Genomic DNA, 25,890 nt, shown 5'->3' with positions numbered 1-25,890 from the left:
GACCTGTGGAAATTCCACAGCAGACTCATTCATTTGTAATATATTGATGTTGGCATTCTGTGGATGTTCAGCGTAAATGGAGACACCCTGATACTATTGTAGCTCAAAAGTACCTAAGCTAGCAGGGATACCCACTTAAATATGATATTTTAATTTATGCAGATTTCGTAGAGTCAATTTTCTATCGATTCTTATATATTATAAAGTTGTGATTTCAAAAATAAAATATATCCATATGACTTGGGTGCATCAGCCTGAATTGAAACTGAAACCAAAACTTATGAAGAAAAAGAAAAATGTATATATATCTATAAAAGTGAATGTGTGTGTGTGTGTGCATTTCCCTACGCAATAACTGTCAATTTTCAGTCTACAGACTCGAAATTTGATATACAGGGTACTGAGATTTGGGAAAATCTTTGTGATCAGTTTTCGGCCAGAAATTTGGCTGTTAAGGAGTCAAAGTTCAACGATTTGATCTTTGAGAACTCTACCAAACTCCTCCGACAATTTTGGGTCTAAACACTTGAAATTTTAGATATGGGTTCCTTGGATATGGATCTAACTTAATAACTTGATTTGAGCCCAGGTCATAATAGGAGTCAAAGTAAAAAAAAAATTGACCAGTTTTATTTTTTTTTGCTCAACATACTCCTCAAAACACCCAGGCAACGTCAGGCTGAAATGATAGTAAATATATATATAATTATATATATATATATATAGCTATATATATAAATATATATAGTTCCTTCAGCTGTAATCGAAACTGAAACTGAAACCAAAACTTATGTAGAATTCTTGGTAAAATTATTTATTACATGAAATCCCCTGAGCTCTCCTGAGCTGTGTTCATGTTCCGTTCTATCTCCTCTAGGGTCCTCTGACCACTCTGTTGTAGCAGTTAAGATAAAAATGAAATTTAATAAGTCTTCAGACGTACGTCTCCACCGTACTGTATATCGATACTCTATGGCTGACTGGGATAGCTTCTGTACATTCATATCTGACCTACCTCACCATTCCATGTTTAAAAAGGATGTGCCCTCTATAGTATCAGACCTGACCGAATGGTTAATTGTAGGCATAGACCGATTCATACCAACAAAAACCTAACAGCCAGCCATGGTTCTCCTCTGAATGTGCTGCTGCCATCGCGCACAGAAATCACTTTTTCCATAGCTACCAACATAATAGATGTACTGAGACTAAAGCTGCTTTCAGGACTGCCAGCAACCACTGTAAAACAGTAATAAAAAATGCAAGAGAGCTATATGCTCAGTGTTAAATCCAAAGTAGCTGAGCAACGGCTTGGTTCCTACCAGTTCTGGCAAATAGCAAACAGGATCTTGAACAGAAGCATGCGTTCTATTCCAACTATCATCAATGGACCTGAGGTCATCTCGTCAGCATCAGACAAGGCCAGACTATTTACCAAGAACTTTGCAGCTAATTCTACCCTATGCAACAATGACCATCAACTCCCTGTATTTCCTCCTATAACAGACAACATGCTATGCAACATACAAATATCCGTGCGTGAGGTCACCAAGCTAATCAAGAACCTTGATTCCAGTAAAGCAACTAGCCCTGACGCCATTCCAGTTATAGTGCTGAAAAAGCTCCAACCAGAACTTGCCCCCATACTTACGAAACTGTTTAAGCATTGCCTTCAGGAGAAGTGCTTTCCAACATCCTGGAAAACCTCATCAGTGTGCCCTGTATTTAAGAATTCAGGTGAAAAGTCATCTCCCTCTCAATACAGACCAATAAGTCTCCTGTGTGTCATGAGTAAGTTGTTGGAATCCATATTAAATAAAGTAGTAGTCAACCACCTCAACAGAAACAACCTTCTTAGTGACATGCAATATGGTTTCTGCTCTGCAAGATCTACAGCAGATGTGCTAACGGTTATATCACATAGGATTAGTGAATCTCTTGACAAAGGTTTCCTTTCCAGGGCAATTGCTCTTAACATATCAAAGGCCTTCGATAAGGTATGGCATAAGGGCTTACTTCACAAGCTATGGTATTACTGGAAATGTTTTCTCAATCATTAAATCATTTCTCTCTGATAGGTTCATAAGAGTAGTGGTTGATGGGCAGAAATCAGAGGCCTACAGTATTAATGCTGGAGTCCCCCAGGGGTCCACCCTGGGCCCAACTCTCTTCCTGATCTACATCAATGATCTCCCAAAACACATACTTAAATCATTCGTTGACATCTATGCTGATGACACGACCATCTATGGCAACACATCAAAGGCCGTAAATGACAAAGTTCTCTCTAATTCTCTCTCCTCTGATCTTGAGTGCGTGGTACAATGGGGGAAGAGGTGGCTGGTCACTTTAATGCATCCAATACCAAGCTTCTATCTTTACATCATCGACACTCTGATCGCCATCTAGCATCAATTGAAATGGATGGCTCTCGTCTTGGGGAGGCTCATGTTTTGACAAGATTCTGGGATTGACCTTTACTCCTGATCTGAAATGGAACACGTACATCAAATCTGTTGCCAGGGACGCTGTGAAAATGGTGGGATCCTTCTACCACTCCAGAAGATATCTCACTACTGATGCAATTCTCTATCTGTATAAAAGCCAAGTACGTCCAAGAATGGAGTACTGCTGCCACATCTGGGCAGGAGCTGCTAAAAACAGCCTATCCTGCCTTGACAGAGTACAAAATAGACTTCGTGGTTTGGTGGGGGATGCCCTTTTCTCTTCCCTGCAGCCTCTCTCCCACAGAAGAGACGTTGCGAGCCTGTCTTTGTTTTATCGTTATTTCCATGGCAAATGCTCGTCTGAGCTCCAATCTCTCGTCCCCCCCTCCTCGCCAATCTTTCACGAGAAACACCCGTCTGGCTAAAACTACTGTCAATAATTTTCCCCACTCTTTATCTGTGCCTAAATCCTAACATAGATTCCATGAGCAGAGCTTCTTTCTCAGAAGTCTACGATTGTGGAACTCCCTTCCGTTCGCCTGTTTCCCACCTGACTACAACTTGGATGTCTTCAAATCCAACATAAACAAATTCCTGACAAACCGCCCCCTTAAGTATGACACTATCAAATCTCCAATACTAATGATTACTACAATACTATCTCATTGATTACTGTACACCCAATAACTCTTATCCCTGAGTGGCCTCCGGGCCTTGATAAGTGGTGACTCCCATGTAAAAAAAAAAAAAAAAAAAAAAATGGAAGAAAATAACAATTAAACAATAGTTACTCAGAAGAAAAAAGACGTAAGTGATGACACACAAAATAACACACACACACTATCGTATTGATATATAGACTAGCAGACTGCCTGGCGTTGCCCGGTCATAAAATTCGCATAAATATCATGTTTTTATTTATGCAGGTTTTGTATTTATTATTATTATAGTCAATTCTCTATTGATTATTATCCAATATACAGTCATGATTTATAAAAAATATGACTTGGGTTCTATCTGCTAGAATCAAAACCAAAACATTCTGCCTCAGCCGTTACTTATCACTTATAACTAACTATATAGATTTTTATTCTCATAAAATTTATATGCTAATTAACATATCGCAGAATAAATTTTATAATCTTATTATTATTATTAAATTTATATATATATATATATATATATATATATATATATATATATATATATATATAAAAGTGAACATGTCTGTGTGTGTGTCTGTGTACATTTCCCTACGCAATAACTCTGTCAATTTTTAGTCTACAGACTCGAAATTTGATATACAGGGTACTGAGATTTGGGAAAATCGATGTGATCGGCTTTTGGCCAGAAATTTTGCGATTAAGGGGTCAAAGTTCAACGATTTGACCTTTGAGAACTCTACCAAACTCCTCCGACAATTTTGGGTCTACGCACTTGAAATTTTAGATATAGGTTCCTTGGACATGGATCTAACTTAATAACTTAATTTGAACCCAAAACAATAAGTGTTAAGGGGTCATAATAGGGGTCAGAGTTTTAAAAAATTATCGTTTTTTTGTTTTTGTTCAGCATACATCTCCAAACACCCGGGCAACACCGGGCACCCATGCTAGTTATTAATATTTCATTTTTTTTTATATATTAGTATAAATAGTAACTGTATTGTATCAACATTTTGTTATTAAGGAAGTGGTATTATTGGAGAGACATGTATTTAATAGCTGTCCTGTTTTTAAATCTTTACTCAAAGCTTCTTTAGACTATACTAGCATGGGTGCCAGGCGTTGCCCGGGTGTTTGGAGGTGTGTGTTGAGCAAAAAAAAAAAAAAAAATTTAAAAAGTGGTAGTAAGAAGGCAGGCTCGAACCCGTACCGCGAAGGAGGAAAAGAATGGGAAAAAACCTGTGACGTATTTGCTGTTATGACCACTGCCAAACCGGAAGTGACGTAGGTTTAAATTAAAGCTAGACAATCGGAAAGAGGGGATGACTTTCAAAAATAAAAAAAGGGACCTCTCCCTGTAGAAAAGTGCCCTGTTGAGGGTGAAGAAATTAATGTTTTTAGCCAATTTTTCGGTATTTGTTGTCTGAAGGGTCGAGCTTCAAAACGATACTGATCTTGTGAAAAACCGTCGGCTCTGTCAAAAGTTTTAGGCAGAGATGTAAACATACAAACATAGATTTATATATTGGTAGCTCAAATTTTCGACCCAAACGGATTAAAAAGCTTGCCTTATCTCTGAATACCCTTTATGTAAAATTTCAAATGTTTAGACCAGAAATTGTCTGAGTAACTTGGTAGAGACCGCTGAGGTCAAATTTTTTTTTAACTTTGACCCCTATTATGACCCCATAACATTTGTTTTGGGCTCAAATCAATTTATTAACTCCTTTTCCCAAACTTACCGTGTGAAAGAGAGAGTTGGGCGTCATTTAAAATTTTTCAGTACATCGGCAAACATTATGTTTTTCAAGCTGAATAAACATGTTACATTAAAAGAAAAAAAAAATCAGTAGAAAAATTATCCAGTTTGGTAGAAAAGTAACTTATCTTGCCTTTGATAACATTTATCTGTTATATATTTGTTTTTTGACAACTTTTTTGAATCTATGTGTACGGTTATACAAACCCAACATGTTTATTTAGCTCGAAAAACATGCAGTGTTTACCGATGTATTCGAAAATTCAAGATGGCGTCTCACACCCTCTTTAACACCGTAAGTATGGAAAAAGGTGTTATAAATAAAAACAAGCTTCGGTGCTGAACAAATACGTGAAGGAGCCTACATGCCGACATTTAAAGTTTGTGGGCAGATTTCTCATAGACTTGGTTCTTTGCTTCCCATTGATACTGGAAATCCACAGTATCTTCAAATATATTTCATGGATGATGATCAGCAAGAAGCTACGACAAGATGTAATTATGCTCCCAAAACAAAGTTTGACATTGTTCTTGATTTGCAAAATATGCTTCACCGAGAAAATAACTTTATCAAAAACTTCAAGATGGCTATGGAGCATGCTCCATGTGATGATTTCAAAGTAGTTATACATGCTGATAAAACTCCAAGACAAGAACATAAACGTTGTTTCAATGTTCCAGATGCACCTGAGGTTGCTGTTGTAATAGTCGGTCAAGAATTTCATCAGCGAGATATCATCTTGCATCGCAGAAACCATCAACTACAGCGTATTGCTGTAACACATTGGGCATATGATGCTTTACAGTACCCAATCATTCATTGGACAGGTCAAGAAGGTTATAATTTCTTTGTATGGCAGACAAATCCTCAAAATAAAGAGTTAGTAATAGGAAAAAAAATATTAGCTAATGCTTTCTACGCATTCCGAATTATGGTCCGTGACGACAGTTTTAATATTCTGATTAAATGTAGGAACCTATTCCAACAATACATAGTTGACATGTATGCTAAAATAGAGCATGAGAGGCTTATCTACATTAAAACTCATCAGAGGGAGCTAAGAGTTGCTGATTACATTCACTTAGGAGATTCTGTAAATATTGATGGCAACATTGAAAATGTGGGCCGTTTAACCATACTACCAGCAACATTTACTGGGGGACCACGATATATGCATGAACGCACACAAGATGCATTGGTCTATGTGAGAAAACATGGAACTGCTGATTTATTTATAACTTTTACCTGCAATCCCAAATGGCCAGAGATTGTGAATGAACTCCTTCCATATCAACAACCACATGATCGGCATGACCTCATAGCAAGAGTTTTTCATCTAAAGCTACGTGTCCTTATGGATTTACTTACAAAAGGAAACATTTTCGGAGTGGTTGTAGCATATATGTACACTGTTGAGTGGCAGAAAAGAGGATTGCCACATGCTCATTGTCTGGTTTGGCTTCAGCAAAAATTGAGATCCTCTGACATAGACTGTTATCAGTGCAGAAATTCCTGATCCTGTAACAGATCCAGTTTTACATGATATCATTAGACACAACATGATTCATGGACCATGTGGAACATTAAACAGCTCTGCACCATGTCTCAAAGAAGGAAAATGCTCTAAGAGATATCCAAAGAAATTTTTAAATGAAACTCGGTCCGATCAAAATTGTTACCCATTATATCGACGATTGCCTACTGATGCTGGAGGCTTTGAAACAACAGTTACCCTCCCTGGGAATGCAACGTTTCATGTAGACAACCGATGGGTTGTACCATACAATAAACCCCTTTGTAAGATTTTTAATGCACATATCAATGTCGAATATTGTAATAGTGTAAAATCAATTAAGTACATTTGTAAATATGTAAATAAAGGCAGGGATCAAGCTGTCTTCACATTGGAAAATAATGCTCATGATGAAGTTAAGAGATATGAAACCGGCCGTTATATTTCCACTAATGAAGCCATTTGGAGAATACTTAACTTCCACATACATGCGCATCATCCCACAGTTATTCACCTCGCAGTGCATCTAGAAAATGGACAGCGGGTTTACTTCACTGAAAATAACGCAGCTGATAGAGTTGCACATCCACCTCCAACTACTTTAACAGCGTTTTTCAATTTGTGTAAAACAGACGCTTTCGCACGTACACTTCTGTATGCTGAAATTCCCGCTTATTATACATGGGACACTCATAATAAAATATTCAAGCGACGCTTACAGGGTAGGTCAGTTCAAGGCTACCCATGTGTTAAAAAAACTGAAGTTTTGGGCAGGATATACACCGTGCATCCAAATCATTTTGAATGCTTCTGTTTGAGACTGCTTCTACATCATGTTAGAGGTCCACAGAACTTTAATGATCTAAAAAATATTAATGGTCAAATTATGAATACATTCAGAGATGCATGTGCTGCACATGGACTGCTTGATGATGATAACCACTGGGATGCTACATTACAGGAAGCATCTACATCTGCCTTGGCACATAATTTGAGACATTTGTTTGCTATCATGTTAACTACCTAAGCAGTATCTTATCCAACACGACTTTGGCATACACACAAAGAAGCATTAAGTGAAGATTTCCTTAGGGAACGCAATCAACATCCTGGGGCTGGTATAACTTTTACAGACAAAATCTTCAATACTGCTCTGGTTCATATTGAAGATATTACATATAAGATGAATGGTAAAACACTGACAGATTTGGGTCTTACCTCACCTGATAGATCTAATACACATCCTATTGTTACTGCTTGGACACATGAAATTAGCTATCAACCACATGAGCAAGCATCAATTGTTCGGGACGGTATTGCAAAACTAAATAGTGAACAAATTCATGTTTTTCGAACTGTAGTTAATACTGTTGAAGATCAGCAACGTGGCCTTATATTCCTTGATGCACCAGGAGGAACAGGAAAGACATTTGTTACTAAGTTAATTCTTGCAAAAGTAAGGTCAGAAGGAAAAATAGCTGTAGCTGTGGCATCATCAGGTATTGCAGCAACCCTTCTTCCTGGTGGTAGAACAGCTCACTCCACATTCAAATTGCCATTATCATTAATAAAAGATTCTATTCCAATTTGCCATATAGAACGAGGATCAGATTCAGCTAAAATTTTACAGAATTGTTCCTTGATCATATGGGATGAATGTACAATGGCACATAAAAAAGCATTTGAAGCTCTAGATAAAACATTGCGTGATCTCAAGTCACGTGATGTTGTCATGGGTGGCATCACACTTTTATTATCTGGTGACTTCCGACAAACGCTTCCTATTGTTCCACGTGGAAGTCCTGCTGATGCTTGCATTAAATTGTCATATTTGTGGAAGTACATCAAGACTGTAACCTTATCTACAAACATGCGTGTCCATCTTAATAGTGACCCATTGGCTGATAAATTTGCTTCCATACTTCTACAAATTGGAGATGGCAAAATTCCAACGACAAACATGGTAAAATAGTAATTACTTCAAGTATTGGATCAATTGTTTCCTCACTCGCAGAACTTTGTAACAAAGTTTACCCAAATATAGCTGCAAATTATACTAATCCTCAATGGCTAACAGAAAGAGCAATTTTAGCTCCAAAAAATGATATGGTACACATCATCAATGACCAACTGCTTGATGAAATTCCAGGTGAGGAACAAATTTACACTTCTCTAGATTCTACTATAGATAATGACCATGCTGTACAGTACCCTACAGAATTTTTAAATTCCTTGCAATTACCTGGTATGCCACCACACAAATTAAAACTGAAATCTGGATGTCCAATTGTGTTACTCAGAAACTTTGATGCTCCACGACTATGCAGTGGAACAAGATTATGTGTAACACGAATGCAACCTCATGTGATAGAAGCAGTCATTGACTGGTGTAGCTACAGGCGAATTGACATTTCTTCCTAGAATACCAATTATTCCATCAGATTCAACAATTCCATTTAAAAGGCTTCAGTTCCCAATAAAATTATGTTTTGCCATGACAATAAATAAGTCGCAAGGAAAAACCTTGGCAGTGGTTGGTCTGAACTTAGCTTCTTCTTGCTTTAGTCACGGACAGTTTTATGTAGGATGTTCACGGGTAGGTTCCCCACACAATCTATATATATTAGCACCAGAGGGTAGAACATCAAACATTGTGTATCCAAGAGCTTTATACAAATAGGAAAGCCAATTCTCCCTTCTATTATTATTTATAGTTATTTTTTGCTGTGAATTATCAGCATGGCAGTCTCATAAGTATTGTCCACACTCCACCCATATTCCTGTCAGGTCAATGTTTTAAAACTCTGATAGGAAATTCTTATGGGAAGTTTCTAATCTTTTTCATTATGGAATGTGTACCTTTTTCTATTCAAAATTTAATTTAATACAACCGTTCACTTCTTTCATGTTAAGTTACTTAAAATCACTAAACTCAGTTGCAGTGCTCCGTGGCATAGTGGTTAGCATCCCGGACAATTCACATTATATTTTCAAATTCGCGCTGACCTACTGTAGTCTTTTTTTTTTTTTCATAAACACCTAAAATGGATTTTCTTGGTGGCCGAGTTGTTAACATTGCATGTTTTTTTTTTTTTTTCACACTTAATTTTCCAACTTCGCCCCAATACTCCGGGTTTGATCCTTCCTACTTACCTAACATCACTTTTTTTTTTTAAACAATCCCCACCCCGGAAACAAACACCCGGGCAACGATTTTTTTATTCTTTTGTTTTGATTTACTCAAAACCGCACACACCTCGAAACATCCGAGCAACGCCGGGTACCCCTGCTAGTAAATAATAAACTAGACAAAATACTATTAAAAAACAACCGAATATATGTCAACTTATGTCACGGTAACATATATTGAGCGAATTTCTAACAGTATTTTGTCTAGTTTATTATTTATAAGACCTTTTCCCAAACTTACCCTCTCCGAGATAGAGTCGGCCGCCATTTTGAATTTTCCAATACATCGGTAAACACTGCATGTTTTTCGAGCTGAATAAACATGTTACATTGAATAAAAACACAAAAAATATATCCAGTTAGGTAGAAAAGTAACTTATCTTGCCTTTGATAACATTTATTTGTCATATATTTGTTTTTTGACAACTGTTTCGAATCTATGTGTACAGTAATACAAAGCCAGAAATCGAGAACATTAATTTTCCCTTCCCCGGCTGATCAGTTATGCTATAGTTTATCTTTTTAGTGGTCTCTAGATTTTAACAGATTCCAGCACAAGAATTCATTTAGTCTGATAGAGTACCAATTTGAATACTTTTTCTATGGGTAACATTACTTGGAAAAGGTGCACCATTCCTCATATAAACCAGTGTAGAGTAACCATACCAAGAGAATTTTAATTTACGCTTTGAATATGGTTATTTTAAATAGTTAGTCAGGGTTAACTTGTAGGAGAAAGTATCCTCATGACAGGTTGTCCTGACAAACCCCTGCACAGAGAGATCTTAGACAATCAATGAAATGCCCAGAGTTACACTGAAATAAAAACACCCTAAGGCGCTATGGCGTAGCACCAATCAAGGCAATGATGAGAGAAGACATCCAATATAGAACCTATCTAAGAACACTGCCAGACACAAAGTATCTTTGTGTGAAATTTCATACAAATTCGGCCCAGCCGTTTTAGAGTCCATAAGAAACTCACACAGACACACAAAGAAAAAACCTTAAAAAAGGACCTCTAGTATACAGTAGAATGTGGGGCGGGTGGGGGGGGACAAGTCATAAATGGATGGTAACATTTGATGCTACTAAGACTAAGCTTCTTTCCTTCAACAATTACAAGAAACTTATTGCCATGACTAATAACAATGCCTGAGAATCCATCGTTCAATTTTTTCAGATTAACATTCACAGGTAACAGGAGCTGCAACAAATACATTGAAGATGTTGCCAAGGCTGCTGCAGAGAAAGTGGGCTCTCTTTAACGTGCTAGAAAATTATTCATATGTGGCAGTATCCTGTACCTCTACAAAGCCACTATTCGCTCATGCATGGAGTATTGTTGCCACATGTGGGCTGGTGCATCTGCCACTAGTCTCTCCCTCTGAAACAGTTTCAAAAAGTCTCCAAATCAATGTCCCGCACTATCAACCAAGCTCCAACCCGTTCCATCGATACAATGTTGCATCTCTGCGTCAGTTTTACAAACATTTTAATGAAATATGCTCCGACAAACTCATAGCACTTGTACTCCCCGTGACATAAATATCCTTGATTAACTTGTCAAGTAGCAAAATCCCATCCCTTCATTATAGAGGTTATCAGATACAAAAAAGCTTTCTACTCTAATAGTTTCTTCCTTCAAACTGATAGACTTTGGAATTCCCTCCCTGTTTTCTGCTTCTCTGATTGTACTAACAGGGAGAAACTGAAATGCAATGCAAACATTTTGCTGCTCAGCTCCTTGCATAGTCAGGGCTCTATGGACAAATTTATCTTTAGATTTTAGAGGTGAAATCGAATCCAAGATGCCCAGTTACAAGACCGGAGTGGTCTTGGCATCACACCCCCATAGAAGTTGGTTGGTTGTTTTTGTTTTACAGCATATCAACCTTTTTCAGGTTATTTAATGCCGAATGGAGTACTTTTTTTTATGTCAGATTCTATTTAACCCATAGTTGAGACCCTAACAGGTACTACCACTCCAGGTCAGAGTGGACCTGGGAGCAATGGCAATTAAAGAGTGGCTCCACACTCCCCAAAGCCCGCAAGGTGGGGCCTCACTATCGGATATAGTTTTAGGTCATATCCAGGACCCCCATAGAAGTAGACTCACCTGCTTGCATGAGGCGAGAGAGGGCTACTTAAACAAGACATTCCCGGCAACGAGTGTGTTTCAAGTATACGTCGTCTTGCTGACACTTTACATGGTGTCGCTGATATAGAAAACCTGCTACAAACAACATTGGAATATGGATGAACAAACACAGCAGACATTACTGCAATGGATTCTTGAGCAACAGAACATCACCCTGCGAAGAGACGGAAGACAGTCCAGCAAGCCACTTACAAGGAGACCCGACAGACCTACCATAGAACCGAACTCAAGTGATGGTGACTGGGCAATATTCATTGACTCCTGGAATAGATACAAGGAGATGTGTGGGTTGACGGAGCCAACAGCATTAAGAAACGAGTTGAGAACGGCCTGTTCTCCAGAAGTAAAGAGGCTGTTGTTCGACATGGTAGGAGCAGAAATACTGAATTCCGTCACAAGCTGTTATGACACATAAAGCTTGTAGCCGTCAGAAGCCTACACAAAGAAGTGTACCGGCAAGAGTTCCATTCCATTAAGCCAGAAGGAAGGGGAATCGGTTACGGACTTTGTGGCATGACTTCGATCAGTCGCAAAATTCTGCGACTTTTCAGTGACTTGTCCAAACGGGATAGGATGCGGTCGGAAAGTCAGCTATTACAACAACATGGTAACAGGACAAATGATGGCAGGGCTGGCAAACCTGGAGCATCAAAGCAAGGTGCTGTCAGAGGCTGCGACGCTTACAACACTGGAAGAAAAATTTAACAGGCTTGTCAGACTAGAGACCACAGACAAGTCTATCCCCGTCTCCACAGTAGTGTATACCCTACTGCAATGAGCATACAGAGGTCGGGCCTCAGGCAGCGGCCTCGGGAAAACCAGACCGTATAAACTCCGAGAGGCGCTGAACCCTATAAATGGTGGGGAAGAGTTCACACGCTGATGGCTCAAAAGGACGAGAGTGCTGCTCAGCAGCAAAGATGACTTGTCACAATTTTGGCTTGACCAGACATTTTAAAAGAGTCTGCTGAAAACCGAAACAGAGGTCCAGCAACAGATCTACAGCGAGAGTGGTCGGAGCAGAATCCAGAACTTTCACTATCGAAAGACACAAAAAGGGTTGTAACCGGATGATTTGCCAAGATGGGTAAATAAAAAAGAGGTGAAGCCAACCTGACAAAACCAAAAGCTGTGCCGCACTTTATTTGGAACAAAAATAAGTTCCAAAGAAGTACTCCTGATCCAGCACTAACCCTGACGGTAGAGTTAACTCCGATTCCAGAGGCCCATGCGGAATTCGGGCGCATCTCTATTGGGCCAGCTGGCCTCCATACTCACCGCATTGATGTAATCGCAGACACTGGGGCACAGATATGCTCTAGCGAACCAGAAATCCCCAAAATTCTGAAGTTTCCAGACAAATATCTAGTACTGACCAGTCACCAAATTCGGGGAATCACAGAAAACCTACTAAACATAAAAGGCGTGACATTTGCTAAAATCAGAGTAGGATCACGGGAAACACGTCAAATTATATATGTATCAAAAAATGCATCAGATTTCTGCCTGTCCGAGTCAGCCTTAAAAGACCTTGGTCTGGTACCAGAGAACTTTCCAGACCAAACTTCCCAGCAGAACTTGGCAACTAGCGATGGCGGAAAGGCGTCATGTGGGTACCCACAAAGAACTAATGTCCCACCTAAGCCGGACAATATCCCTTTTGCCTCTACGGAAGAAAACAGACCCCGATTGGAACGATAGATAAAGGAGCATTTTGAGTTGAGTGAATTCAATGTGTGTTCACATCAACGGCTGCAGGCGATGAAAGAAAAACCTATAGACATCATGTTCATACCGGGGGCAAAACCCTCAGCTGTCCACACCCCAATCCCGGTACCACACCATTGGAAGAAAAGAGTTAAGGAGGAACTCGACCAAGACGTGGCATTGGGCATCATAGAACCTGTACCAGTGGGTACACCTACAACATGGTGCTAAAAAAAAAGGATGGATCACCGAGATGTACAGTAGACCTACAAAAGCTCAACGCCGCCACCCTACGAGAAACCCATCATACACCGTCTCCTTTCAACCAAGCATCGCTGATGCCTGCGAAAACTAGAAAAAACGTCTTGGACGCATGGAATGGCTATCATAGCCTAACCCTCTCCCCATCGCCAAGAGATGCAACTACCTTCATTATGAAATGGGGTAGATACCGTTATCTTCGGGCACCACAAGGATTCCAAGCGTCAGGAGGCGCATATACACACAGGTTCAACAATATGTAATGTAGATATGCCTAGAAAAACAAGATGTATAGACGACACGATACTATGGGACGACTCTATTGGAACATCATTTTGGCAAACTATGGAGTACATAAATAACTGCAGCAAAAATGGTATCGTATTCAACTCCCAGAAATTTCACTTCACAGAAAAAGAGGTGGAATTTGCCGGGTTCTTGATAACGGAAGACCCACCAAAAAAATGACTGAAGCAATACAAAATTTTCCGACACCAAAAAATATAAATGACATAAGATCCTGGTTTGGAATGGTAAACCAGGTAGCCTACGCTTTTTCTCAGGCCAAAGTAATAGCTCCATTCAGGGAGCTGCTGAAGAAAAAAAATCGAAAGTTCTACTGGGACAGCACACTCAATCGAATCATCAAAGAGTCGAAAAGAAGGATCACACAAGAGATTGAGAACGGTGTAAGAACCTTCGAAGTGAACAGACCAACTTGTTTGTCGACAGACTTCAGTAGGACAGGCTTGGGATATTTTCTTTTCCACACTTGTGGTGAGGACCAGTGGAGATTAATTCTGACTGGTTCCCGATTTACTAATGATGCAGAGTCCTGATACGCACCAGTTAAAGGAGAGGCATTGGCATTAGTCTACGGACTGGAAGCATGCCGCATGTTCGTTTTGGGATGCCCAGAGCTGTTAATCACCATAGACCATAAGCCCTTGGTGAAGATCTTCTCGGACAAAGCCCTGGAGGACATAAAGAACCCAAGACTGTTCAACTTCAAAGAACGGTCCTTGATGTACTAATTTCGAATAAAGCATCTCTCTGGCAAACCCAATGCGGCACCAGACTGTACATCAAGATGTCCAGTAACATTAAGCCAGGAGGAAGCAAACGAAAAGGACATCGCACAAACCATGGATAGTGTCATAAGAGCACCATTTTAACTCCACCTATGAGCAGGACCCCAAATTAAGGGCAATAACATGAGACAGGATGTGGCAGCAGCTGCTACTGACAAGGAATATCGTACCCTCGCCGAATTCATACGAAATGGTTTCTTTAAATCTCGGCACGAACTGCCGGAGACAATTCGCCGGTTTTGGCATATGAAAGAGGAGTTATATTGCTTGGAAGGAGTGACGATAATGGAAAATAAAATCTTCATACCCAGAAAACTACGTGTGGAAGTACTGAAATCACTCCATTCGAAGCATCAGGGCTTCAATGGAATATTGGCAAACGCCAAACAACGGCTGTTTTGGCCAGGACTGGATGCGAGCATTCGTCAGACTTGGGCCCAGTGCAAAATATGCAATGTAATGGCTCCGTCACAACCTAGGGAACCCCTAATGCCGCCATTGAACCAGAGTTACCATTTCAGAAGACGGTGACGGACTTTTTCGATTTACGAGGGAAGAACTACCTAGTATATGCAAATAGATACACCGGATGGATAGAAGTCACTCTAATGTCGTCCGGGAATGCCAAGGTCACATGTGATGCCCTACGAAACTGGTTCTGCACGTATGGTGTCCCGGAGGAACTGTCGACCGATGGTGGACCACTGTTTGACTCCAGTGAATATAACCGGTTCCTAGACAATTGAGGAATAAGGAAACAGACATCATCGGCATATTACCCTCAAAGCAACAGGAGAGCAGAATTGGCCATGAAAACGGCTAAAAGGATCCTTATTGATAGCACAAACATTTGCAGTCGCCTATGCCATAACCGGGCAGCTAGGTCCCTACTGACGCGGTACAAGACCTACATATGTCTCCAGCAATGATGCTCTATGGTTATGTGATAAAGGACCATCTCCCAGTGCTCCAGGACCGATATTGATTTCATAAACGCTGGAGAGAAATCAGTCGCTATAGGGAAACAGCGATGGCAAAAAGACACAGAATAAAAGGGAATACAATCTAAAATGTCACCCACTTCAGGAACAGAAAATCGGGGAAAAGGTTGCAGGTTCAAAACCAAGTTGGTCCACACCCGTGCCGATGGGCAAAGACGGGAAGGGTGGTGGAAACACTGGGTAACCAGCAGTATAATCTACGCATTGATGGGAGTAACCGGGTAACCCATCGCAATTGCAGATTCCTCCAAAGAATAAGATACCCCTTGTTACTCGATACCTGAGGAGCCACCAGGAATGTTGGATGCCATAGACAACCTAACAGAGCCCGAAGTACCGGGACAATGGTCCCCCATGTGTACGGATCAACACCAGCCCGAAACATTCGACACTCTGCCAAAACAGATGGAAGTGGATGACACAGCTTCTCGAGATGATGGAAGTTGAAGAAGACTAACCGGTGTGTCGCAGCAGAAGGGTGACGTGACCACCCAGGAAACTATCCCTACAGACATGGGGCACGTCGCACGACTACTCCAGAGCCTCAAAACATTGGACCATAACGCGAGTATCTTGTGGCCCTGGAAGGGGGAGGGCGTGTAGAGGTGGAATCGAACCCAAGATGCCCAGTTACAAGACCGGAGTGGTTTTGGCGTCACATCCCCATAAAAGTAGACTCGCCCGCTTGCATGAGAGGCAAGAGCGGGCTACTTAAACAAGACATTCCTGGCAACGAGTGTGTTTCCAAAAACGTCGTCTTGCCGACACTTTACCTTTGTCACTTCCTCACATTTATCTCATTTTGTTTTAATTAACATTTTCGTTTACTAACTAAATAGAAAAGTTACTGGCCATACCCATGTGATTTTCGGAATACGACATCTTCGTTCCATGATGAGGAGTACATACATCATAAAGATTCTTGTATTTTTTTTTTTTAAATAAGTGTAATTTTAAATAAGCACTGAATTTTATGTGAATACTTGAAGGTATAAACATTTTAATTTCTTCAGGTGTTTTTGTTTTTAAACAGCCTTTGTTAAAATAAAAGAATACATTAAATATACACTATTAAAGCTTTATTGTTTAAATAATTGGACTTTGCTCGTTTTATTAAATAAAAGTTGAAAAGACATTTTTCACTCACTAATGAACGTTTGGAAGATTTATTAATTTATTTATTGTGGACTATTATCCTCATCTTTCTTTGTTGTTATTTCACGACGTTTCGCCCGACTATTCTTCTGGCCTTCATCAGGTGGTAACCGCGACAAGATAGGAACTTCGAATCTCCTAACTGCATTCTCAGCAATCACTACCATCCGTAGTTGTTGTCGTCTCACCACGTTTTTGGCCGAGTAAGCCTCTGGTCGGCTTTGGGTAGGATTGAAACTGCTGTCTTCGGACAATGCTCATCTGGAACCGTAGAGATTCAACGTCTCTATCAACTGCACCACGGGCCCCCGAAGACTATGGGTGGCAGTAATTGCTGAGAATGTAGTTAGATTTGGAGTTCCCATCCCGTCGCGATTATCACCTGATGAAAACCAGAGGAATAGTTGGCTGAAAAGTCGTGAAATCGGAAACTTATGCACGTATGTTATCATGCTGAAATAATATTATTTAGAAACCCATTCTTAACATGGGGAGAGGAGGGTTATTGCATACTTTCACCTAAGAATTTAATAAAAAAATTATGGCACTTATGTTATCGTGCTATTTAGAAACCCTGAAATTAGGAGTCGAACTATTGTTTTTTTTTTTTTTTTTTTTTTTTTTTTTTTTTTTTTTGCTTTCCGAAAGTAAAATGTGACACACGGTCGTTTTTTTTTTTTTTTTTTTTTTTTTTGCTTTCCGAAAGTAAAATGTGACACACGGTCGTTTTTTTTTTTTTTTTTTTTTTTTTTTTTTTTTTTTGCTTTCCGAAAGTAAAATGTGACACACGGTCGTTTTTTTTTTTTTTTTTTTTTTTTTTGCTTTCCGAAAGTAAAATGTGACACACGGTCGTTTTTTTTTTTTTTTTTTTTTTTTTTTTTTTTTGCTTTCCGAAAGTAAAATGTGACACACGGTCGTTTTTTTTTTTTTTTTTTTTTTTTTTTTTTTGCTTTCCGAAAGTAAAATGTGACACACGGTCGTTTTTTTTTTTTTTTTTTTAAACCAGCTCCCCAAAAGGGGCACTATGGAAGTGGGCAAAAATAAAAATTGTTTGGTATTATTATACAAACACCGTGACAGCGTTAGGGTTAGGGTTAGGATTAGGGTTAGGGTTAGGGTTAGGGTTTAGGGTTAGGGTTGGGGTTGGGGTTAGGGTTAGGTTTAGGGTTAGGGTTAGGGGTAGGGGTAGGGGTAATTCGCTGTCACGGTGTTTGTATAGTTTTACCAATTGTTTCCCCTATATTGACTAAAAGACAAATTAACTTGAGTCAGTAGCACTGTAGCATCAGAACAGATACTACACTGTTTCCCCCCCCCCCCCCGCACAGGCGAATAAGGTATTTGTCACGTCCTCCCATTTATCTCATTTTGTTTTAATTTTACGGGGATTTCTTTTATTAATGAAATCTCGATCAATTAAAAAAAAAAGGGGGGGTAACATATTTCCGTTCAAAAACTGTTGCCTCGACAAAAACGAAAAAATAGAAAAGAAAAAGAAAAAAATAACAACCTAGCAGCGATTTTATTATGATTATTTAAAGTTATTTAAAAAGACAAAGAAATTGCTTTTGTTTACATTTTCTTTTTTTTTTTTTTTTTTTTCAAATGAAATAAACAAATAAATACAATCACGTGTTGCGATTCGAACGAAAAAGAAAAAACCCGTTAAAAATAATCACGTTGGGGAGGAACTTGCGTTGTGTATGACCATTTCAACGTTCCTAAATTATTATTTTTTTTTAAAGAGATATTTCGATTTTTACATTTAAAAAATACATTGCAATCTAAAATGTAGTAACAAAGCAAAAAAATATATATATTTACTAAGATTTAATTCAATATCGATCCTTTTTTTTATTATTGTTTTTATATTTCAATGTTTCAAAAAAATATGAGAAAAAGAAAAAAGCTGTTCGTGAAGTCAGAGATCCAAATTGAAAACTTAATAAAAAAATATATGCAAAAAACTGTTCTTAAAAAATATATATTTTTTCATACATTTTAAATTGCAATGCAATATTTTTAAAAACAAATTAAATGAGCGTGTTTTTAAAACTAGAATTTGAAACGTGAAACGGAAACGCTGAAAACGTACACAACCCTGACTGGAGAAAATAAATGTTTGTTTTAAATTGATCGATTGGTTTAAATGTTTAAAGATTAATTTGTTTTTAAAAAAACTGAATTTATTAAGCATAGATAAAAAAAAGAAAAAAAAAGTAGTTTAAAAAAGTATAAAATGGTACATTATTACTTTCTTAAATGCATATGTCGATAACATCTTTATTCGTTAAATTCGTACATTTTTACCCCCAACTCGATGCCACATTTTTTTTTCAAACACGCACAAATCGATTATTGCATTAAAAAGTTTTAAGTGCTTATTATAAAAAAAAAGTCATGTTTTATTAGAAATATTATTTTATTTTATTTATTTTTTTATCAGACTTTAACATATAAGATGTTTGTAATCGTTTTAGAGGAGTTGATTAATAATGATCGATTGGGTTTTTAGGGGGTGGAGAAGAGAGAATTTTGAATAAATCGTGCCGCTACACGTCAACGAATCCGTCAAGCAAAATCAAAATCCATTTTGTCCACAAAAATCGACTGAAAAAAATTACAATCTGGATTCATTTATCAGATAAACAAACACACGCAGTTTTAATTATTTAACCAATAACTGTCTATGCTGCTGTTAATAATAGGTAATTTATTTTTGCAATTGTAATCAACTTGCACTTTTTCGATAGTGTTTTAGTTTCACTACAAGGCGCGTTGTCGATTTCGTATTTAAAAAAAAAAGGCATGGTGACAATCTTAATTAAAATACTGGATGCATAAAACAAAACAATTTTTTACGTTTATTACTAATTAATATTTCTATTAACTATTAAGCCTCGAAATGAGGGCATTTATCACAACATATGCGTACAGTTTTTTTTTCCTTTCTTTTTGCGTAGCAGTAGTCATGTTTTTTTCTTTTATTTTTTTATTATTATTATTTTGCTTTTTCTCTCTTTCTTTTCTGGTAGTGTTTATTAAATACGCACGCAGTAGTATTTTTTCTCCTACCCCCCTTTTTTTTTAAACACTTTCGTGTTCTTACCTACCTTCAAACAAACTGGCATCGCATAGCTTGAACTTTTTCTTCAAGACTTCCTCCACGCGGAATTTCTTCCTGAGGAATTCTTTTTCCTTAGCTGGTTCGTCCATTTTTGAGAGCGCGTGTGATCTTCACGTTTTTTTGCATACACAAATCGCAAGCAAGTGCCATGCCAGCGCGCTATGACGTCACTCCATCATCCGCCTTATAAGGCGTTGGCGCCACTCGCCCACATTTCGCCTCATCATAATAATTTATGACCGAGTTATAGATGCCCAGCACCGAAATTATCTAGTGTTGTTTGTTGTTGTTGTTGTTATTGTGTCGAACCGACAATGCTATTGACGAATCTTCAAGGTCATTTCTTTTCTTTCTTTTTTTTTTTTTTTTTTTTTTACAAAAGAGAAATGAAAGAAATTACATTGTCGGTTTTAATAGATGTTCGATTTTTTTTTAATTAGCAGCTCAATTTTATTACCTTAATTTTTTTGCATATAGTAATCTATTTTCAATGGAAATTCTCATATCAGTAGCCAATAAAAGCAGCCCAAGTGATTGCTCCGTGAGCGTGCATTTCTTTTTCATACCTTCTATGTATTATTGGGTATTCTTAAAAAAAAAAAAAAAAAAAAAAAATGAGATCCTACTTTTTTAGGCGATTACGTGTAAGCATCCAGAAAATGTTGATGGAAATTAGAAATAAACAACTTTCTTTTGTGGAGGACCAGTTTCGTATGTAAAATTATCTCCATACCATCCTAACTTTTTAAGGCAAGTAAATTAGTTAACTCAATTTTTTATATTAACCCTAAGTATGAGTGGCAAGGTTGTAAAATCACACGTACCAAAAGGACGCACAGAATTTATCTCTCATAGCAATAATAATAATAATAATAATAATAATAATAATAATAATAATTTGGTTAACTTTCCGAAAATGCTTGAATGACTTGGGAATGCGGCATCCTTTTACGTTAAATGTAGATTTGAAACTGATCCCACATTCTTAATTTAGAAATATATATATATATATATATATATATATATATATATATATATATATATATATATATATATATTCTTTCCGCCAAGTTTTTCAAGGTGTTCATACGTAATCACTTAAAAAAGTAGAATCTATTTTTTCGGGGGGGGGGTAGCTGAGAGTGTTAATCTACAATAATATTTTAACCAGTAAATTCTCACAGCAGTAGTCAATCACGACAATTCAAGGGTTTGCTACGTGTGCGTGCAATTCTTTCCCATGCCTGCCTTCGTCGACCACTGGACCAGTGAGTGAGTGGACACCACTGACTACACTCGAACAATATGTATTCTTCTACGAGCATTTCAGAATGAAAGAAGAAAATGCGTTTCAAATCTCACTAAATGCAAACCGTTGACAGCGCGCACTTGCTCACAGAATAAACAGAAAATAGAAAAGAAAGAAAAAAATAGAAGATAAATGATTTTATAATTAGCAATGAAATTCCCTGCTGTCTATTGTGGTTTATTTCGCAAACATTTTTTTTAAGTAAAATAAATGGGTAATTAAGTTAGTCGAGTGTGGCCTACGCAAATAGAAGGCCGTTCCACATAAGTCACGTAACCTGCTGACGACGTCGCAGAATAAACTACAATGGTCACGATTAAGTGACAGACAATTATTACGAGGATTATTTTTTAAACGGGTGCATTTTTAAAAATGATAATTAAATATACTTAAAAAAAAAAAAAAAAAAAAAAACTTCAGTCCACTAGTACAGTATTTTCCCGGCATAAATAAATAAATAAATACTCCCTTTTAATTGCACGTGTGCAAATATAAAATACTTTTTTATCTTTCGGAAAAAGAAAACACAGTCACTTTTGGACCAGTTTCATAAAATTTCTCGGCAATTTCTTTGAGAATTAAAACAGAAAGTAATTATCCTCGTAATAGTCGTCTATCACCTAACCGTGGCCACTGTACTTTGTTCTGTGACGTAACCAAGTCGCGCGTGGAACGGTCGTCTATTTACGTAGGCCACGCACGCTCAACTAGGTTAATATGCGTGTTTGCGTCATAAGTGGTGACGCATTAGTAAAAAGAAAAAACAAACAAACAATATAACAACGTGTGTTCAAGTAATTATATGCTTTATATGCTATGAATTGTTTCCCGAAGATAGGTTTCCGCATAAAATAACACAAAAAAGCTGAGACGCTGTAAAGTAGACCAAATCAAATCATTTGTCTATTTTATTAAGAGTGACCCCCTCCCCCGCCGCCCTACTCCGGCCGCCACAGGTTGAATATTATTCTTCCATTCAATAAATGTTAGTCGCTTTTACACGTTTCAAGGGACGAGTCAAGTTGGAACATTGTAGTTTTAAAATGAGCCTCTGATACTTTTAATTGATCTCTCGTGTTTTTTTTTTTTCTTAAACTCCTAAAACATTTGATTTGAGTCCAGATTAAGTAGAAAGTCTCGCTATAATAAACTAGTATTGCGTGTCAATTAGAGATGGAGAGTGAGGGAAAGGAGTATGGCTAATTGAACCAACCATCAGTACATCAGGCCAAATCCGTAGTGGGCATTTATCTCCCTCCCAATCACTTGTAGACGTGACACAAGGTCGAAACATGGGGATTGAAAAACTAGTGCACAAGAGGCATATGCACTTTAGCCCACAAAAAATGATTAAGCAGCCCCGGGATGCACAAGTAAAAGCGGTTGGTATAAGGCTATACCTATAACAGGCTTAGTAGACATTTACCTTCTTTCTAATGTGGAAAGATGTGATAGAAGGTCAGAAGGTGGGGATTGAAAAGTCAGCACACTAGAAGCGTGTACACTCAGAAAATGCCTGCGCAGCCCTGTCAACACCAACCCTCATACCAAATGTAAAATAAAAGACAAGTCTTATTTTAATATTTATATCAACTTTCTTGGCCATCTTCATTAAATATTTTATAATTGAGAAGTGGCAGGGGCTTATTGGGTCACTACAGTAGGTATTTACCTAAATATATATAAAGTAGTAGGGTCTGTGTGAGTGTGTGTGTGTGTGTGTATACAACTCTCCTACAGCCCAAACCACTGGATCGATCATGACCAAACCTGGCATGATGATGGTCCCCTATCTAGGGATGATGCACACCATTTTCCAAGGTTAAGGTCAAAGGTAAAGGTCATAGCCTATGTATATATACTCTCCTACAGCCCAAACCACTGAACCGATCATGATCAAAACTTTCAGGACATGATGATGGTCTCCAACCTAGGGATGGTGCACACTATTTTTCAAGGTCATGGTCAATATTAAAGTTGAGACTTTGCTAGTATATATATATATATATATATATATATATATATATATATATATATATATATATATATATATACACCAAGGTGGTTACTTAAATAACTATGCGATGCTGGGTCTTCTATGGGATTTTTTTTTCGACATTATATTGCCATGCATATTTCTTTCTAAGTAAAAAATTCTATGTTTTTGAGGAGTTTATACATGAAAAGATTTGATAGTGACATAATAATAATTGGTTGCTTCTGCATAACGAAACAGATCAGTAAAAAAGTTTTAACATGCTGGAAGAATTGTTTAGTAAGAAAAAGAAATATTTGGAACTTGGGATGTAGTTGTATTGTTATTATTTTATATATATATATATATATATATATATATATATATATATATATATATATATATATAAAATAATAACAATACAACTTCTATACAAGTACAAATTCTTTTAACTTTCTTGAAGTTTTACATTTGGATTTTACCGTCACTGGATTTTTTATCTTCCACCAGACTATCCATTCATGTGTAATCACCTTTTTCTTTACCATATTCCCTCTGCTTAACTTATTTTGTTTTCAAGTAAGATCTTTGACTTACTTGTTGTTTCATCAAATAATTCTGCATGCAAAATCCGATCCCGCATTTTGCTAATTCCTACCCTCTGATGAAAAGGAGAGTATTTCTTCGAAACTCCGCGGATTAAGGACTATCCATTTATCTAGTGTTTCCTTTTTAGATTAAATATGTTTTTAACTCATTTCAAAGTGTTTTTTTTAACATATTTTATTAACTGTTTGCTCATATTATAAGCTCTATTTCCTATTTGGTTTTATCGAGCTTTTACATCTGGCTGAGATAATTTTATAAATATTAATTCTTTAATATTTATAATTTACTTTAATTTTACCATCTTGGATCATTTTGGTAAATTCAATTGTAATTTTCATTTTATATATATATATATATATATATATATATATATATATATATATATATATGACAAGGGTCATTACAAAAGTAAAACTTCTATTTATTTTTTCAACTCAAAAAATTGAAGAGCTACAGAGACAAGAGTGGTACCTTTAAAATGAGCAACATTTTGTGCTCCAGAATTATTTCTACATAGTCATCAGCAGTGATGAACAATGGCTGTATATGAGTGTCCGGAGTGTGCTTTGTCACAGAAGGGTCGTTGCAAAAGTAAAGCCTCTTATTTATTTTAACTCAAAAAGTTGAAGAGCTACAAAGATAGGAGTGGTACCATCAAAACTAGTGACTTTCTGTATACCAGAATTTATTTTTCTACATAGTCACCACTATTCTCAATGTACTTCTAGCAGGAATTCAATGAGGCATCTTTGCTTCAGACACATGCCCATGACAGCTGTTACTTTCTTAGAATCTCACACCGTCAATATCTGCAACAAAGAGATGAAACTTTCAGGTCATGAATGCATAAGTTTTGTTATCATAACAATCCAATTTGCAGTCTCCTCTGATCCATTCGGGCGAAATAAAAAAATAGGAGGCATCACATTTGGAACGTCTCTAGTCTATCGATATATCTATAAAAGTGAGAATGTGTGTGTGTGCGTGTGTGTGTGAGGACACTTCTCAACCTATATACTCAACGAATTTTTGATCACAAGACTTGGAATGTGGTATGCAGGTTATATAATCGGTTTTCATCTGGAAAAAAAGGGCTTCTAAGGGGAGGGGGGGTCGTCGGATTTTTATCTGTTTGTAAATAGTTTCACGAATGTGCATGTGTGAATCGTTCACATGACAGTTTGCTTATGTTAAGAATAAGTAGGGTTGAAAACACTTTTTGAAGATTGTGGCAAGCTGGTCTAATGGCTATTGTACTTGACTCACTGTCTTTAGATTTTGGTTTCGATCTCAGTTTGAATTTTTTTTATTTACAAGAATTAATACTTGCATGCACGTGTCTCAGTTTCTTTATGATGAAAATATAATATTTATGCATATTTTACGACCAGGCAATGTTGGGCATCTTGCTAGTATATCTATAGAAGTGAGAATGTGTGTGTGTGTGAGAGAGAGAGAGAGAACAATTCTCTACTTATATACTCAACAAATATTTGATCTTCCGACTTGAAATTTAGTATATAGGGTATTCAGACACGTGGAAAACTTTTTAATCGGTTTTCATCTGGAAAAAAAGGGCTACTTAAGAGGTTAAAATTGAAAACTTGGTACGTGGGGGGGGAGGTCATCGGATTTTTATTTGTTTGTCAACTGTTTCATGAATGCATGTGCATGAATCATTCATGTGACAGATTGCTTATGTTAAGAATAAGTAGGTTTGAAAACACTTTTTAAAAATCACAGAAAGCTGGCCTAATGGTTATCGTACTTGACTCACTGTCTTTAGGTTTTGGTTTCGATTTTAGCTCGAGTTTTTTTTTTTTTTTTTTAACTTACAAGAAATGAAAAGTTCAGAAAACAATATAATACTCACATGCACATGTCTCAGTTTCTGTATGAATTAAAATATAATATTAGGCA

The 25,890-nt window shown here is 37.3% G+C and overlaps 1 protein-coding gene across 1 annotated transcript in view; it reads right to left on the bottom strand.

The window, feature by feature from the left end:
- Positions 1–21,021, bottom strand: part of LOC145279980 (uncharacterized) — a 49,235-nt gene extending 28,214 nt beyond the window's left edge. Inside the window, exon 1 of the mRNA XM_080131574.1 lies at positions 20,064–21,021. Coding sequence (XP_079987700.1) covers positions 20,064–20,166 — 103 coding nt within the window. The 5' untranslated portion in view covers positions 20,167–21,021. The remainder of the gene's footprint in view (positions 1–20,063) is intronic.
- Between the last annotated feature and the right edge of the window lie 4,869 nt (positions 21,022–25,890).

This window comes from Euprymna scolopes, chromosome 7, assembly GCF_053919585.1.
Source record: "Euprymna scolopes isolate OS-2025 chromosome 7, ASM5391958v1, whole genome shotgun sequence".
In the NCBI taxonomy this organism is placed as follows: Eukaryota; Metazoa; Mollusca; class Cephalopoda; order Sepiida; family Sepiolidae; genus Euprymna; species Euprymna scolopes.
The sequence above is the reverse complement of the archived record's forward strand: the minus strand, read 5'-3'. Positions and strand labels throughout refer to the sequence as shown.